Source organism: Lissotriton vulgaris, chromosome 5 (genome assembly GCF_964263255.1).
Source record: "Lissotriton vulgaris chromosome 5, aLisVul1.2, whole genome shotgun sequence".
NCBI classification, from domain to species: Eukaryota; Metazoa; Chordata; class Amphibia; order Caudata; family Salamandridae; genus Lissotriton; species Lissotriton vulgaris.
The window spans coordinates 893,233,749-893,252,289 of NC_141693.1; the positions used below are offsets into that span (position 1 = coordinate 893,233,749).

The window sequence follows — 18,541 nt, forward strand, 5'->3', positions numbered from 1 at the left end:
GAGTTATAAAAGTGCAACTACAACAGACAAAATAGTAATCCAGTAACTAAACTCTTTGTAGATAACGTCATGTGAATCTGAACATAACCTGGTCCTCCATTAACCTGCATTTCGAGCAGCTTATCTGCATACAATTCAATATACTAGGCACTCATCTCATTGATACAGGAAGGAACCCAGAGTCACTGAGGTCTAACAGAGGCAATTCTGGGTCTAATCAAGGAAACTGAATGAAATGCCTGTTGGGTACTTCCCAAATCTTAAAATCCATAAGTCATTGGTCTTTTATATTACTGAATTTCCTGGTTACCTTTGAAACTCAGGAAGTGGATGAAAGGTTCCATCACCACTCTAATAATAAGGTGTATGTGTGTTGATACACAGGGAGCCATTTCAGTGAAGATTCACCAGGAGCCATTTAAGGCGGGAGAAGAGTATGGTTATAATTTAAAAAATGTGAAGAAAATGCAGCTTCAAATCAGAAGGGTTCTATAAGCCAAGAAAGACCACACAAATACAAAATGGCCATAAGTGCATGAGAACAAAATGTAAGACAGAGCAACAGGAATTCCTGTCAGAGCTTTGCATTATTCTACAAATATATTTAAGCACCCTCACCTCCAGAAGCTGGCTTCTCTCCATATCGGTCAGTTTTCCTTTGCCTTTAGAAATTTCCTCCACAGCCTTTTTTAGGACTGAATTTTCTTTCCTAAGTTTCTCCAAGTCTGTATCAGATTTAGAAACTGCAGCTTTGAAACCAAGTTTGTTGGTAATTAGATCTTTAGCTGTCTTCGCCGTCATTTCTGGAAGCTTCTGCAAAAAGAAACACACACTTAAATTCTAATGCAACCTATTGAATCATGTAGCATGACTGACACGTACATCATCCATTTTATATTTAATAATTAATTTAAAAGAGCATCCCAACAAAGCGTTTACAAGCATGTACCCACCATGTAAAGGCTGGAACCAGGAATGGCTAGGCTAGAGCGCGCCCAGAGTGGTCATCCTGTAGCTGATTGCAGGCAAAATATATGTAAACTTGCACTGGGGGCGGTCCATCCGCAGGATACCTACAGTCCTAGAAGCCTCCGATACCACCATCTGGTCATGTCCTCTTGGCCAAGAAGTAAAAGCTTAGCAAAAGGCAATTGTCCTCTTAGGAGGTATGGTGTTTGCTAGGCTGCAATATAGAAAGGACCTATAAATGAATTATTATGGATGGTACTCAATAGGATTTTGCTGCAATTCATGGAGAACACAAGATCGCATTGGAATCTGAATATCTGGACTATACTGGACCCTGCTTCCTCCACTGAAACTTCTGGGATGAGGCAATCCTCAAGATGCAGAAAGCAGTAGTCCTGCAGCTGCAAAAGGCCGTTAGGGCAAGGATGCTTGTAAAGATCAGAGTAGGAGACCCGGAACTAAATGGCAGTGTCCAATACTTGTTCTGGCTTTCTGCATCAGCATATGTACCGACTACAAGGGGATAAACTAGTGTAGATCATATAGTTCTAGGATACAGTGGCACACTTCTTTATATCTTGCAATGAAATAAATAGTGGATAAAGAGCTCAACCCCTTTTCTGGGAACATGAACTGTTCGATTGCCCCTAAAATAAGAAGCCTCTACTTCAAAAGGCTCTCCAATTGCTGAGTGAGGCAGAGGTGGTCTAGCTAGAGGAGGCCATTAGAAAATGTGAAGCCCAGCCTTTGTTGAGCACCAAGATGGCCTATGCATCTGTGGTTATCTTGGTCCAATCGCAGTAGGGAAATATAAAACTTTTCATCCTCTATTGTGGTGGATTGCGCCTTCTGCAACTCTGCTGAGGAAGGTAGCTGGTCCACAGGGTAGGCAATGAAACATCTTGCCGTTTGTTGATGCCAAAGGAGCGGGCTTCTTCTTTCCCTTACAACTGACTGTTTCCTGAGGAAGAAGAGGCTTCATCCATGGTCTTAAAAGAACACATTCTTTAGCAGAAGACTTGAAGTCATTTTGGGGCAGGATAAAAGGGGAGGTCCCCGCTGTAGTATTTGGAAGGCAGTCACCGATTTTGCTCCATCTTATATTGCTTATGGACCTCATCCATTGAGGCACTCATTAAAAGGAAAGTTGAATACTTTATCTGGGCGTCTGGTTTAAGATCAGAGTATTGGAGCCATGATTGTCACAGCATTTACAGATCAATGGTCATGACCCTGGGACAATAGTAGCTTTTCTTTTGCAGCTTGTTTGTCTAGGTTGAACACAAATTTATACTGCTGCTGAGCACAGAAAAATATAGCAGTCAAACTAGTACATTGCTGGAATTCACCATAGTGAAGATGGCATTGGTATTCACCGGTCTCATGCAGGGATCATTGGACTGGTGAATTCCTTTGCATAGGCGTCCAGATTTTTGGCCTTTGCCAAGTGGGAGAATGTTGCATGCCATCAAGAAAGCGGAGATCACCACCATAGACTGAACTGCTGGAGGTTTTCTTCAAAGACTAGATGGTCTTGGAGAGCCTGGTACTTGTTCATGGACTGAGGTGATGATGTTTCCTTCAATTCGCCTAGGCCAGCTTGAGAACCTGTAACTCAATGACTCAATCTGGCTTTGTTGGTGCAATTGTTGCTGTCCCCACTGCATAGACATCCTCATTATATATGAGGAGTACATGGGTGCGGGGCAGACTTTTTTTGAAGCAGGGCCTCATGGTCATGACTACTTGTCTCAGGGTCCGAGTACACTTTTTACTACACCCCCTCCCCCCTTCTAAGGGGGAGGGGGTGCAAGATGTATCTACTGGAATAATAGTCTAACCCTAAAGTCCCAGCAGGAGCGAGCAGTCAAGAACAAGACTGGTACTGGTAGATGAAGAGGATCAGTGGGATGGAGGGTGAGGGGACTGGTGAGCTGATTTTTCCCTCCAACTACAGTGTGGCTCCTGAAGTCAAACGGAGCCTTCCAACAAAAAAGGAAGCACATGTTATGCAGCTCAGCTGCTTCAAATGGACAGTGGCACACAGACCAGACTTAAACCCAAAGCAGTGTGGCATAAGGTACCCTAACATCAAGGAATAAACAAATGTGTTGTAGAAGGTCGGAAAGCGCAGAGAAGCAGATTCCAAGACACAGCTTTCACCAGTAAAACCAGCATTTGACCACTCTATTAGCTCTCTCGCATATGCCATTTCCTTGAGGATTATAAAGAGAAGTACGGTGGTGTGTCACACCACAACCCGACAAAAAAGGTGCACATTTTGTGTGAAGTGAGTTGAGTGCCATTATCTGTTATCTAAATGGAAGGACACCCTTCCTCGTGAAATAAATCTGAGAAACTTTATGGTACATTCAGTAGTGATGTCCTTAACAAACCTAACAGTAAGCCAGTTAGAAAACAAATCCACTACTACAATGGCAAAACGTTGGTCTAATGGTATTTCACAGATGGGGCCAATGAAATCAAGGCATATACTATGCTAAGGTTGTTTAGGAGTAGAAATACTGTTCATGGTTTGTGTAGAAGCTAGCTTAAGTCTTTTTTCACTGTCCTTGCAAACTGAGTAATTCTCAGCCCAAGATGAAACTTGTGCATCCAAAGCCGGCCACCAAAAATGCCCCTTAATTCTACGCTGAGTAAAAGTCTGACCTAAATGGCCTTCATGGGCTAATTTCAATAACTTAGGTCTTAAGGTAAATGGAGGAATAAATAAACCGATCACCTCTCATGAGAATATGATCACCACACACGGATAATTCATCCAAAACCTTAATATACAGATGTACAGAAGGTTGGACACAGCTCTCACGTCTAGCACCTAACTTTATCATATCCATGACACTCAATAAAACACTGTCTTTAGACATGGTGAAAAACCACTCTTCTCTATCAAAGGTACCATCAAACAATGCCACAACATCTTGAACAAAAGCAATAGCTCCATCATCCTGAACTTCACATGACTCATCCTTGCAACTTTCACTCTTGATAGACAATCTTGACAAACAGTCAACTTGTATATTACACCACCCCTGAATATAGGAAATGTCATACTGGTACTCCTGAAGTCTGGATACAAGCCTTGCTAGCTTAGGAGAACCTTTACCAGCACCACCAGGAGATAAAACACAAATCAAAGGTTTATGATCTGTCATGAGCTTAAAACTGGTACCCCAAAGATACGTCCTAAAATATTGAACACACCATGCAGCAGCCAAAGCTTCTTTTTCAATTGCAGAGTAATTCTGATCCAAAACAGAAAGGGTGTGTGAAGCAAAGGCAATAGTTCTGTCACCATCATCATACTTCTGGAGAAGAACAGCCCCATGTCCTGTGGCGCTACCATCCACCATAAGTATAGAGGGATGTCTAATGTCTAAAGATGCTAATACTTTAGCTTCGCACAATTCCTTTTTGATATCCTTAAAACACTCAGTATGATAATCTCCCCACAAAAATTTCACACCTTTTTTTTTTAGAAGATGTCTCAAGGTCAACGTTTTGTCTGAAAAAATGTTCACGAACTTTGAATAAAATTCAATAAGCCCCATAAAAGATCGGAGTTGATCTTTATCTGCAGGGCAAGGTGCTGAGCGTATGGCTTCTAACAAATTCTTTTTGGGTTTAACACCGTATGCAGAAATTTCGTAACCTAGATACTCAATCTGTTGTACTAAAAATGAACACTTTTCTTTACGTAGAGTTAAACCAGCATTTTCAATTCTGTGTAAAACCTCTTTAAGGGCACAAATGTGGTCATCAATAGTTTCACCAAAAATCAAAATATCATCTTAGAAAAAGACTGCCTTTTCAATACCTTTAAATAGTTCCGTGACCATCCGCTGAAAAACGCTAGCAGCGGAGGTTAACCCAAAAGGGAGTCTAGTAAATTGAAACGTACCTTCTGTAGTAATGAATGCAGTAAGGCTCTTTGACTCATCATGTAGACGAATCTGGTGGTACGCACTTTTAAGATCTTACTTAGTGAAAAATGTGGCACCTTTTAATGTGGAAACTAACTCCCCGATATTAGGAAGAGGAAAGGTATCCGCTATTACATTTTTATTGAGAGACCTAAGGTCCACACAGAATCAAATTTTTCTATCAGGTTTACGAGAAATCACAACCGGAGATATCCAAGTTGATGCTTCTACTGGTTCGATAATACCACCTTGTTGCAATTCATTAATTAGAGACTTAACTTCATCCCTAATAGCTAGAGGAACTCTCCTAAGTTTGTGTTGAATTGGAACTGAATTATTCTTTAACAAAATTTTGTGTACATAACCCCTCAGCTCACCTAACTCATTTCTAAAAAAAAACTGTTGGCCCCTTGTAAAATGTCATCAAGTGAAAGCTCATCCACAACCATCACTTGGCAAGGTGTTCTAGGATTAACAATTATATGTAAATCATATTGATGAATCCAACAGAGGATTGGGGGACCATCCATGGCCACTTACGCTTTATGTTCTGTAGACTTTGCCTGAAAAGGAAATATTAGCATCGAAATATCCTAACATGCCTATACGTTCACCTTGATATCCTGTAGGACAAATGTCGCATGGTGTAAGTGATTTGTCACACCATTCTTTTTTAAACAAGGGTTTAGGAATTATAGTATATCTTGAGCCAGTGTCTACCATTAAAGTGTTCACATGACCATTGATGTCAAAATCTGCCTTCGGGCGGTTTAATTACATTTAGATCAGTAATAGATTCATCAACCACTAAAATGTTATCTTTCTCTTAATTTCAATACAATTGTCATCAACAAATGCTACCCTCGGTTTTCCTTTGTATCTACACATTTTAGAAAAATGGCCCATTTTTCCGCATTTTAAACATTCTTTGTGATTAGCAAAACAAAATGTTGCATCCGAAGCATGTTTATTACTACCACATCTTGAGCAAAAGTTTGTGGGAGTCTTTACAAAATGCTTTTGTTTATTGATAAACTTCCCTTTAGATTTGAGCACGGCAATAGACTCCTCATCAACGCATTCACAATCTTGCGAATTTTTCTCAAATACTTCCGACATCTGTGCTTGGGCACCTGACTTTTGTAATTCCTTCATACAAATTTCGGATTGTTCTACTACTTTAGCCAGATCCACTGCAACTTTCAACAACTGATTCTTGGCTGCCAGAGTCTTTCCTGTATCTTTTTATTACTGCATTGCACAATCAATTGGTCGCGTATCATTTAGTCAGCCATTGAACCAAAATTGCACTCGACGGATAATTCCCTTAAACGTACCACAGAACTCCTCAACACGTGGCTTATGTGTATAAAATTTGTACCTATTCATGACCAAATGTTCCTCCTTAGCCAATCTAACTTCCAGTCTAGATACAGCATCCTTGTATTCATCTGGTGATGATTGACCACTAGCTTGCAATGCCTGTGGAAGATATTTTAAGATCCATTGTGCTACTTTACCAAGGGCACTTAATAAGAACGCTTTTCCGTTTTGCAGCAAACTCCTGACCATCAAGAGCGTGAAGATAGTTATCAAACATAACTGTCCAGTCTTACCAGGGGATTTCAGGTGTACCAGGTTCATGTAAAAAAGGTGGATGAAGTGCCACAGTGACTTGCTGTGCCATATTGAAAAATAGAATGCTTAACACACTAAAATGACCTTTAAGTAAATAATCACTGTTGCGCTCGTTGAGGAGAAACAGCTGTATGTGAGAGAACAAAGTACACGCTGTTAAAATACATATACCTTTTATCGCGCACTAAGTGATAATTCCGGAGGTGTGATACGTAAGTCAGCTTCCTAGCTGTTGTAGAACCAAAATGGCTCTCCAAAGTGATGCGGTGACGTTGCAGCGTTACGCTGTGACAGGCAGTAGCGCTCTGGGTTGAACGCGTGGGGACAAAGAGTAGTAAGGAACACCTGTGGCACATGAACCCGCGCGCATGCGCTAACGTCGTCCTACCGTTGGAGAGGACGTAGGTGGCCGGCTCTTCAGGAAAGGCAAGAGGACCCCTGAAAATTGCAGCGACTCTGGGACCCAAGCTCCGTGGATACAGCATGACGAGGGAGATGCTGTGACACGCAGGATCCGCTGTTGGGAAGAAGTCGCTGTCCATTAGATGCTCAGAAACCAGAGATGAAGACGCTGGCGTCACAGTCATGTCAGCTGCAGAGATCGTCGCCAAATTGAAGTACACAAATCAAGCTGGACACAGATGTCGTCTAACAGTAAGTGTGGGGTAATTCCTGGAGCAATGAGAAACAGCATACAACTTCCTAGCTGACCAGAATGGTAACTGCCAGATCAGTAATCCAGCTGGTCACAGGAACACGCTAAGAACAAACCTAAGTTCTAGAATAGTAATAGGGAAGGACACAAAGAAAGGGCTACAACCAGATAGGAATAAATAGTAATAAACATTTATAACAGAACACTTGATTGGCAATTGAACGAAAGCACATTAGGCTGGGTATCAAATATTTGTCTTTTTTTGCAAATAGTGCATATTAAAGAAACTACCAAAACACCTCAAGAAAATAACCTAATAAATTTACTTTCGATTCCCAATACAGATATTATATAGTCAGCTCTTCACGTGAACGGAGAGTTCCAACCGTTAAATGCTGATGCTTTTCCAGCCACAGTAGAGAGATCCTTTTACATCTCGCCTATTAGTCAGCTTTTTAACTAATAACTTACACTGGGTTTAGAGCCCACACACTGCTTCCATTGGATGGCTTTGTGCTCACTCATTTGCTGGCTACTTAGTCGATGGCTTTACTTCCATGTGTTTCTCCTTCACCTGTAGTATACCCTCTTCACCATCGTTTTGATTGGCAGACTTGTAACGTTCCGCTCCTCACTTTTAGGGAACTACTTTATTTTTCGTTAAGCACTCTATTAGAGTGATTGTGTTTTCTAGATTTCCCTCAGTACACTTCTATTAAGCGCGTTGCACTCACACAAGTGTGACGTTTTTTTTAAAATCTACTTTATTTGTAACAGATACCTCCCCCACTTGCCTGTCTGTTGCTTTGCAATCACAGGCAGGTATTTACATTTTCTTTAATGTTGCAGGTTTTGGAGGGCCCAGCAGTTGCACTTTGCTGCTGGGTGCCCCACTACAAGATAAGAGTTTTTGCATACTTAAAATTTATTTTTTTTAATTCCCACACACCCTCCTCCCCCTCCAAAAAGACGCCTGCATCATTCTGTTAGCATGGCTAAATATGGTGACTCATGCGGGCATACAGAATTACACAACTGGCAACAGCAGCTGCTTTGTTGAGCCTTTTTTCCTCTTTTTTTTTGTTGCAAATGCTGTACAATTGTATCAAAAAGCATTGGCAGAGACAATAAATCTAGAAGCGGAGACTTGCTAATGCTTCTTCGATGTTTCAACAGTTTGCTCTTAAGCCTTAATAACTTTTTCCACAAAACGTATCCAGGCCAAATATGCCCCCAGTTCTCCGCATGTTGAGATGCACATTGTTTGTGGTTAACCTGAAGGTTATCGAGAAAATAGGCAAAATGTAGAAATATGTGGAGGTTTTTTGGGGAAAAAAGAGAAACATTTGCTGTGCAAGAATGTATGTTTTTTTCTTAGAATGGTTTCAACAAAAGGTTTGCAAGTCAAGTTCACCCATTTGCCAACTTTCAGAAACAGGTAGTATGATGAAAAGAAATACCACAGTTCTTGCACTTTTCTAGGTGGCAGTTCATGTTGTCTATTTTTCTACTCAATTACAGTTTTTGGTGGAAACAGGCATGAAAGCCAGGAATGAACCAGGAAAGGTATACACTTCTGAAAAGTAGACGATTCTGAATTCAGCAAGGTTTCATTTGTGAAGATCGCTCATGGTTTTTGAAAAAAACTTATCATTGCAATAAAAAACTAAGAAAACTACTCGACAAAATTAGAAAACAGTAAATGATTTCACCTGTAATTTTTTTGTCCTGATGGCCAATCTACAAAAGTAAAGTAAACATGACCTACTAGCAGGGCTACATAGTGTTTGTCAGTTGTACAGAAACACGTGGTACCCAGAGCCATCAACTGAGCTGCAGTTTATAAGGATTTTTTTTGTAATTATATTTTCTTTTTTTAAACATTTAGCACACTTTATACATTTATAACTTCATAATTCTTTACTTCATATCTTTTATACACATACAATACATTTCCATAGATAATCCAGCCTCCTCAATTACCATTCCATTGAAGACATAAATTCATAAATCCTTTTAACAACTATGGTGTATCCCCAATCCCTCCCCTTCATCTGTTTATGGGCTCCTATATTCTCAAACCTAGCATCCTTCCTCTCCTACCTTTCCGTGCATATTCTTCTCCATATTATATGCAGCCAGCAGGTTAGCCAACCAGATTTGCATTACCAGCAGATTTTTGTCCAACCAAGCCCTGGCGATGGTCAGTCTGTAGACTGCCAATGCAACAACAAGAATTCCTGCTGCCGCTCATTGTCGTCTGGGCCCACCCCTAAAAGAATCCAAGATGGAGTAAGTAAAACTTGGATCCCCAATGACCTCGTGAGAAACCCCTCTATGTCCCTAAGCAATGTGTGCAGTTGGGGACACGTAGCAAATATGTGCACACTATTGGCCTCAACGGAGTTGCAACGGGGACAGGTGATCCCTGCAGTGCCACCCCACTTTGCTATCCTAGCAGGGGTAAAATAGAGCGAATATAATGTTTTGTAATGTTGAGACTGCAAGGGAGATGAAAACAGAATTGTTCGTCCTAGGTCCAATGATTCGTGAAACCTAACAATTTCCCCACCTAGTTTCTCCGACCACGTGTTACTATGTTTTTCCATGTCATCAGATTTTTCTTTTAACAAACTTGTGTAAAAGGACAGGATTGTGCGATCCCCTAGGAGTCTTATTTTCTCCAAAATCTCATTCTTATCAAAACCCGCTGGCCCTCCCACTTTGTTATTCAAAAAGCTCCTAATCTGAAGGTACTTAAAAAAACCTCTATTATTGATACCATATGTATTCCTTAAATCTACAAACTGTACTATCCCTTCAGAGTTGAGTAGGTCACCAATTTGTCGAATCCCCTTTGCCGCCCATTCTAACATTGTTTGATCTGAAAATATTGCAGGAGGGAATGATCTGTTTTTATACAACCTGACATATCTGTTATATCTCCCCAACTTAGACTTCTTTAAGAAAGCATTCCAAATTTTTACAGCAGCCGTAATTGTCTTAAACCTTGTTCTCTTAAAATAACCAAAATCAATGCAGTTTAAAAAACAATTGCCAACATTTACCCCAAGTACAGCAACATAAACTTCTGTAGAAAAATTGTTAACCCTTTCATCAAGGTCGGACCCTCCTATCAACCCCTGCATATATTGCAAAGGTGCTGCCATATAATAGAGTCTGAAATCCGGGGCTCCCCATCCACCCTTCTCTCTTGGGAGTGAGATAAACCTATAGGCCCTGCGGGTCTTACCCTGCGCCCAAATGAACCTATTGCACATTGCCTCCAGCGCGTTAAACCAGCTGGCTTCAAAAAACAAAGGGATGGACCTAAATAAATAAAGTAACTTGGGGAGGATCACCATTTTAATAACATTAGTGCAGCCCACTAGTGACAGATGTAAATTGTTCATCCTCTCTAGATCTGCTTTTACTAGTGACATTAAAGGGGCCATATTATTTCCTACCAGCGTATCCAAACTTGTTGATATGGCCACTCCCAGATATATCGCCGATCCCACAACTCTAACATCATTACATCTGGAGTAGGCGTTTTCCACGATCTGCGTCTTGGAGTTATTCAGACTATACCCAGAAACCCGTCCGAAGCGATAAGCCTCTGCTTCGGTTGCCCTAATAGCGACTATGTGGTTGGGTGTCAAAATGGCCACATCATCTGCGTATGCTAGCGTTTTTATCAAACAGCCATTTATATTCATTGCTGGAATCTCTCGGTTTCTTTCTAACCTTCGTAAATACGGGTCAAGATACAGCGCAAATAACAGGGGAGAAGATGGGCACCCCTGCCTGGTCCCTCTACTGATCTTAACTGCTGTCGAGTGTTCCCTGTTAACCCTGATCTTAGCTGTCGGGTTTTTATATAAAGTCGGTATGGACTTTATAAAACCCTCCCCTATGCCGCACCACCTCAAAACTGACCATAGATAGCCCCAGGAGACCCTATCAAATGCCTTTTCCGCGTCAAGTAACAGCGCTGCCATAGGGTCTCCCAGGGTACCTGCTGCATCAAACATCGTGATCACCTGCCTGATATGTTGTGTCGTCCCTTTACCTGGGATAAACCCATGCTGGGAGGGGCTAACCAAAGATTCAACCACCCGTGATAATCTTTTAACAAGCATTTTGGAGTACCCCTTAACATCAGCATTCATCAATGTGATCGGGCAGTATGAGCCTGGCATGGTTAGAGGTTTACCTTTCTTTGCTATTACAATGATATCCACCCCTCCCCAGGACTCCGGAATCGACTCCCCCTTCTGCGCCAGCAGCATAGTATTAAACATCTTCTACAAGCACTGTTTGAAATACTTTAAAAAAATCCACCGGAATCTGATCCGGGCCTGCTGCCTTTCCTGACGGTAGACTGCCCAGGGCCAAGACCAATTCTTCTAGCTGGAATATAGCTTCTAGCCCCGCCTTATCTTCCAATAAGAGTTCTGAGAGCACCACTTCCCTTAGGTATCTCTCTATTTCCACCTCATCTCCAGAGTTATCAGCTGAATAAAGATCCGAGTAGAATTGTCTAAACACTTCCCTCACCTGATCTGTTTCTGTAACCGCATTACCCTGAGCATCTACGATTTCCTTAATATCAGACGTCGCTCCTCTTTGCCTAGTCCGGATGGCTAAAATATGACCCACTCTTTCGCTCAGCTCGTAAGCATTCTCCTTCTTGGCCAGGTACTTCTCAACTGTTTTTTTTGCTTTGCACTCTGCTTTAAGTGCAATAACTTTAAGCATACACTGTTCAAGCGGAGAATGCTGCCGGATAGCTATAGCTAATTCTTCTTCCGCTTTCATGAGATTTTTCCGCCGCTCTTCTGCCTTTGACTTCTCCTTTTTTTGAGTGGACAGTACAAACCTTAATGTCTCCCCTCTAACCCCAGCTTTGAAGGTGTCCCATACTATCCCTGGTGGTGCTGTCCCTCTATTTATGTCCCAGAAGTCCTTAATCCACTTCATCATGTGTACCCGGTATTCCTGATCCTGCAGCAATGCTCTTTCAAAAGCCCATTGTATATTTTTTCTTTGATCTTGCCCCGCTCTTAGTGTCAATATTAATGGACTGTGGTTCAAGATAATACGGGGTTGTCTTTCAATTTTTGACCTATCAAGCAAGCTTCTTGAAATTAAAAAATAATAGAGTCTAACCAAAACCTGGTGGGGGGTTGAAAAAAAAGTACTTCCATCTAGATTCGGATGCCACTTTACCCATGGATCTTCCAAGGAGTTATGAGACGCCATACTCGACAGAGCTCTATAAGTTTTCTTTTTCCTTCCTAAATACTGTCTCCCGGAATACAAAAAAGAACTATCAGGGTCATGCAGGTTAAAATCACCACAATAAATGATTGGTTCCGGCCATTGTGCCAGTTCCGCTTCCAAGTATTGGAAAACATCCGGATCGTCTGTGGACCCATAAATTGAAACCAATGTACTAATCTCCCCTTTAAACACTATTTCCAGCAAGACCCATCTCCCCCATTGATCTTCTTTTTTCCTTCTTACCAGTGTACTCCTACTCCTACCGAGCACTGCCACCCCTCTAGTTTTGGTCCCCTGGTTAGATTTTGCTAACACCTCATACCCCATCTGCTCCAGCAGATATGATTTGGTGCCCTCTATATGGGTTTCCTGTAAGCAAACCAAGTCGCCTACTATCTGGCCTTGCCTTGTCCATGATCTCCTGTCTCAGCAAGAAATTCCCTATATTAACGAGAATTGCCCTAGGAAGCGAGCCACCCGCACCTTGGCCGTTCTATAGTTTAAAAGGAAACCGATGCGCCCTCTGTACCTCTGTATCCCACTGCCACTGAGATTCTGGAAAGGCCCCCCTAAGCAGTTTTACTAAAAACTGTCATATCTTGCCCTTCTGTACCTTCTGCCACACCCAAAAGTCTAACATTGTTCCGTCTCTGCCTGTTTTCAAAGTCCTCCATCTTCCAGCTCATATCCTCTGCCAGTTTCTCTTGCTCTGACTTGAATGCCTGCCAGTTCCCCACGTCGTCCTCCAGTTTACCTGTGCGCTCCTCTACTTCTGTTACTCTGACCTCAACTTCCTTATATAACTTGTTTACTTTCCTCAGCGAGCCCTGGATCTTCTTTGAGGCCTGCCTTGCTCTGCGACTTTCTGTTCTCGCCTCTTCTTGCATCTGCTTGAGAGTGTTGAATAATATTTCAAATGAGTCTCGTCGGGGTAAGGTCTCATGAGTAGGACCCCCAATACTGCCATTGTCCTGGTAGACCTGGGAGGTAGCCGAGTAATCCCATAGTAATCGCCTATCATGATGTGGGGGGGGGGGAAGACCCCGGGGTGCACCTCCTTGATCTTGAAGTATTTTTTCCTTTGCGTGGACTCTTTGCCGAAGGTGCTAGACCCAGAGTCTGTATCCTCCTTATCTTCATCTGGACTACCTTCAGACGACATTACTGACTCTGACTCCTCATTCAATGGAAAAAAAGCACTCCCCTTCAATAGAGCCACCGTTTACCTGTTCCGTGTTGTGCTTGGTCTTGCTCCTTCCCTGCGTACCCTTATCTGCCAGGCTTTCCATGCTGCCCCAGGTACGTATTGGTTGGCTTTGGGCATTTATTCCTGAATTCATTTCAGCCTCCATTAGCATCAGAGCCACAAACATATCGGCATTCCCCAGGGGAGTATCTGAATGCCTCTCCTTGCCTCTGCCTACCGTCACTTGCACCGGCATGAGAGCTGCTCCTGCTGACGCCGCCGCGTTAGTCTCTGCTGCCTCTGCCGCTTCTGCACTCTGACCCAGCTGCCTGGCAACTAGATTCTCCGCGGCATCCACTGCTCCCGCAGCGTCCACGAGGACGCTCTTTCCCGGCTCCGACGTCTTCGCTAAATCGTCAGGCTGCCGGGACCCCTCGTGGAGAAAACCTCTGTTATGGTAGGCTGCCGCAGACGAGCCGAGCATGGCGGACGTGCTTTAGAGCGGCTCCGTCCACTGCCTGAAAAATAAGCCAATTATCCTGATTTCCCTCACTCCCCGATCGCCCAGGAAATCCCTATGAAACCTGAAAGGTGGTGAGACCCTCCGACTGCCGTCTGCCAACCTCGGCGGCCACTGGTGAGCGGAAACGGCGAACTGCTCCAGCGCGGCCTAGATCCTGTGGCGAAGCCGCGGACTAAAGTGGAGAGGCGGGCCGACGTCGGAGAGACCAGTTACTGGAGACACACGGAGCGCTGCCATGCGGTGAGACAATATGAACACACAGCGCGGCCAGAGGGGGACTAAAGCGGTGCAGACCTTCGCGGGACGCCAGCGGTTGTGAGGGATAGCGCAGAGGAGCCCTGCGGGCTGACCGTAAAGCCATCCTAAGCCCCACGGAGACGGCGCCAGGAACACCGGAGCACCGAGTGTGTGCGCCTGACTCGCTGAGCTGGAGCCCGGGCGGCAGCAAACACTACTTATGTACTTGGTCTGGGAGGCTGAAGCTCGGTGGACTAAGGGCACACGCTGAGTTGGACGCACTGAGCGGAGGGACGCCATTGTTGTGGGACGCACCGGCTACCACCTTACTGCCACCACCCAGAAATTGCTCAGGAGGACGAGGGGGGCACAAGAAAGGAGCGGAGGCAACCGTCGCAGCGCACCTGGGACACTGATCAGTGGTGTCCAGGGAGGCGCTGGAGTCACGTAAGGACAGTATGGCGACGGGCTTGTCGCTCCTCAGGGCAGACCATAACAAGTTGGCGGAAAAGGTCACTGAGCACAAGAAGCGAAGGGAGGAACCCCACACAATTTGTGGAGGACTGGCTGAAAAAGGTCGTGGGCCCCCAGGACCTCACCCCGATGTACAGTGTGGAGAGGACGCACCGGATGCCAGCGAGACCACCTAGACCGGGGGCGCCGCCGCGCCCACTTTTTGCGCGCCTATTGCATTACAAAGATAGAGATTCCGTGTTGAGAGTGGCGAGAGAAAAAGCCCCACTGCGTTATGAAGACAAAACCATCTCAGTGTACCCAGACTTCAGCCCGGCAGTACAGAGAGCCAGATCCTCATTCCTGGGGGTGAAATAAACTATGGGACAGAAGCCTGAAATACGCTCTACTGTTTCCGTCTCGTCTTAAAATACTGTATGAAAACAAGTCATATTTCTTCGACACACCTGAGGAAGCAGTGGAGTGGATGGAGATAACCCCGACGCCTCCAAATACGCAGGACCCCTTCAAAGAAGACCAGGGAGAGGGACCTTCTCACCAAGAAGAGCGAAGCCAGAATGACGAGACTGAGGAACGTGCGAAAGGACCTACAGCAACTGGGGGGACACTACCGGCCAGATCTAGGAGGACGACGGAGATTGGTCACATGACGGAGGCCGCACTGGCGGAACACGACGCACGAGACCGAACAGCCACAGATAGCCGCTATGCCACGCATACGGAGGTGTCGGGCTCAGCTGATAGCCTACAGCTGTTACCTAAGATCACGGCACAAGAAGCAAATGAACTCTGATTGCAACAATAGAAGACTTCGAGTGGTAATGTTTAACTATGTGTAAGGGCGATCGGGGGTGAGGGACGCACTTGCCAAGGGCACAACGGAGTGATAACAACAGACTCAGGACTGGTGTAAGTGGTCCCCGCTCCCCACCACATAAATATTTCTTGGTATTACATATGCCCACGTTGGGCAGCAATGTTTGGACCCCGAAGGGTTTTACTCGGGGACCTTGTAGTTGTGGGGTTATATATTGTTTGGACACGGGGTTCACAGCAGATTATGTGCACACACTTCATGGTGCAATGCTCACTGACTCTGCCTGCTGTAGACTGGAATGGGGACCCTTAATGACTATAAACTGTGCACCTGGAACGTTCGTGGTATGGGGTCTGTCCACAAGAGGCACAGAATATTAGCTCAACTCAACCGAAGGAATGTTAAAATTGCTGGTCTTCAAGAGACCCATTTGACAAATGCAGAGAGTGGGAAGTTGCTCAAAAAATGGAAGGGGCAATTGTTCGTTACTTCTTATTCTGCATTCTTGAGAGGGGCAGCTGTATGGCTGAGGAACTCAGTCCCCTTTAAGCTAGTGGAGCTGAGGTCAGACACGGAAGGCAGATACGTATTCATCCGAGGGTTACTAGATGGTTCCCCTGTTGTGCTAGGCAGTGTGTATGCGCCAAATTCGGGCCAATCGGCCTTTTTAGGTAAAATCAACAGAGTGCTAGCTGACTGAGCAGAATTTCATTGGCTTATAGACGGGGACTTTAACGCAGTGCTGGATATCTCATTAGACAGGTCCCACCCGCCCTTACAGGCAACCGAGAATAGAAGACCGGCCAAAGCGCTGGCGCAGTGGGTAGAGGGATGGAACCTAGTGGATGCTTGGCGAGGTAAACATTTACTGAACAGGGAGTACACCTTCTACTTACCACCCCATAAGTTACATACCAGAATCGACCACGTTTTTTGCACTAAAGCACTACTGGGGGAGGTAACAATAGCGGAGCGCATGGGCAAGACTTTATCAGACCACAACCCAGTAGAAGTCACCTTCCAATGGGGTAGGATTCCAACACCCATACCAACATGGCGTCTCACGCCAGACCTACTGGAGGATACGACCTTTTGCACAACATTCGCAGATGCAATAACCAATTACTTTGCTGTGAACGATAAGTCTGCGAGCTTCCGCCAAATAGAATGGGACGCTTTTAAAGTATCGATCAGGGGAGAGGCGATGAGCACACGGGTGGGTATGAGACACAATGCGATGGAAAGACTCCGGGAAGTGGAGGGGCGCTTGGCCATGCTCGAAAGTGAGGCTGCTGGCACGAACGTACCATTTACCCCACTACAGGAGGCGCACATCCAACACGCAGAGCTACTGGAGGAATTGCGCATACTAGACTACAGAGAATACACATGCCGACAACATGCACAAGCAGATAGGGCGGGACCCTTGCTGGCCCGACTGGTACAGGACGAACCAGTACAGCTACCTATACTAGAGGTCATTGACCAGGGGGGGTCATTAGCAACAACACAGTTAGGTGTTAACACAGCCTTTAGGGATTACTATGAAATACTATATGGCCCACAAACTCCACTACCTGAAGAGGCGCTTGGGGAGTTCATGGAGGGATTAGAGCTGCCACGACTTGAGGACTGCCAAAGCAAAGAGCTAGCACGCCCAATTACAGTAGCGGAAATACGCCAAGCCATATGAGCACTTCCGCGGAAAATGGCCCCAGGCACAAACGGCCTTCCCGTGGAATTCTATGGAACCTTCATGGACCTCCTGGCGCCGCGGCTACTTGAGGTATACCGAGAGGCGCTGCGGACACGGGGCCTTCCACAATCCTCACTCCAGGCTCTAATAGTGTCACTACTGAAACCGGGCAGGGACGGCTCGCACAGGGTAAACTATAGACCTCTGTCGTTATTGAACACAGACTACAAAATATTGAGTAAAATTCTTGCAACGAGCCTGGCCCAGTATATTCCGAAACTAATACACCCAGACCAGTGCGGTTTCGTACCGGGCAGGAGCACCGCCATGAACCTAAGACGGCTCAGCCAACTCATGCTGGGCGGGCCAGGACAGTTGGACACGGAGGGTTGTGTCTCACTAGATCTAAAGCAGGCGTTTGACTCTATTAAATGGGACTATATGTTTGCAGTGCTTGAATACTTTGGAATACCACCAGAGTATATCAACTGGGTCCGACTGCTTTACACCCGCCCAACGGCACGGGTTCGCACGAATAGATGCATCTCTGCGCACTTGGACATAGAGAAGGGTACAAGGCAAGGGTGCCCATTATCCCCGCTCTTATTTATATTGGCACTGGAGCCATTGCTATGCAAACTTCGCGGGTCTGCGCTACACAGGGGCATACGGAGAGATGGGGTGACCCATGTGGAGTCGGCGTATGCAGATGACATCATACTATACTTCGGAGACCTAGGGGGGGGGGGGGAGAGTTGGATCCTGACCCTGCCATATTTGAAGGGTTCCGTACACTGTAGGGACTTACTATTAGTGAACCCAAGTCATATGGGTTTTTCTTCTCTGCCACTGGGGCGGAAGCCCATCTGCCCTTTGCACCACACACTTCCCAAGTGGCGGAGACCACCTTCCGCTACCTTGGAATACAGATATATAGAAAGGCAAGGAATCTGTTAGATGGCAACCTGGGGAGGGCACTAACGGCGTTGAAGTCGCAGGTACAATTTTGGACTGCGCTGCCGCTTTCGGTGGCGGGCAGAGTGACCATTTCTAAGATGGTGGTTCTGCCCCGCCTTTTATACTACTTCACAAGCTTGCCATTGTTGGTCCCTGCAT

General features: G+C 45.0%; 1 protein-coding gene across 2 annotated transcripts in view; it reads right to left on the bottom strand.

Moving 5' to 3' along the window:
- The window catches only part of CEP55 (centrosomal protein 55), a 236,993-nt gene that overhangs the window by 155,671 nt on the left and 62,781 nt on the right, over positions 1–18,541 (bottom strand). For both annotated transcript variants that reach the window (XM_086922486.1, XM_086922485.1), the window contains exon 2: positions 619–813. In XM_086922486.1, coding sequence (XP_086778612.1) covers positions 619–801 — 183 coding nt within the window. In that variant the 5' untranslated portion in view covers positions 802–813. The remainder of the gene's footprint in view (positions 1–618; positions 814–18,541) is intronic.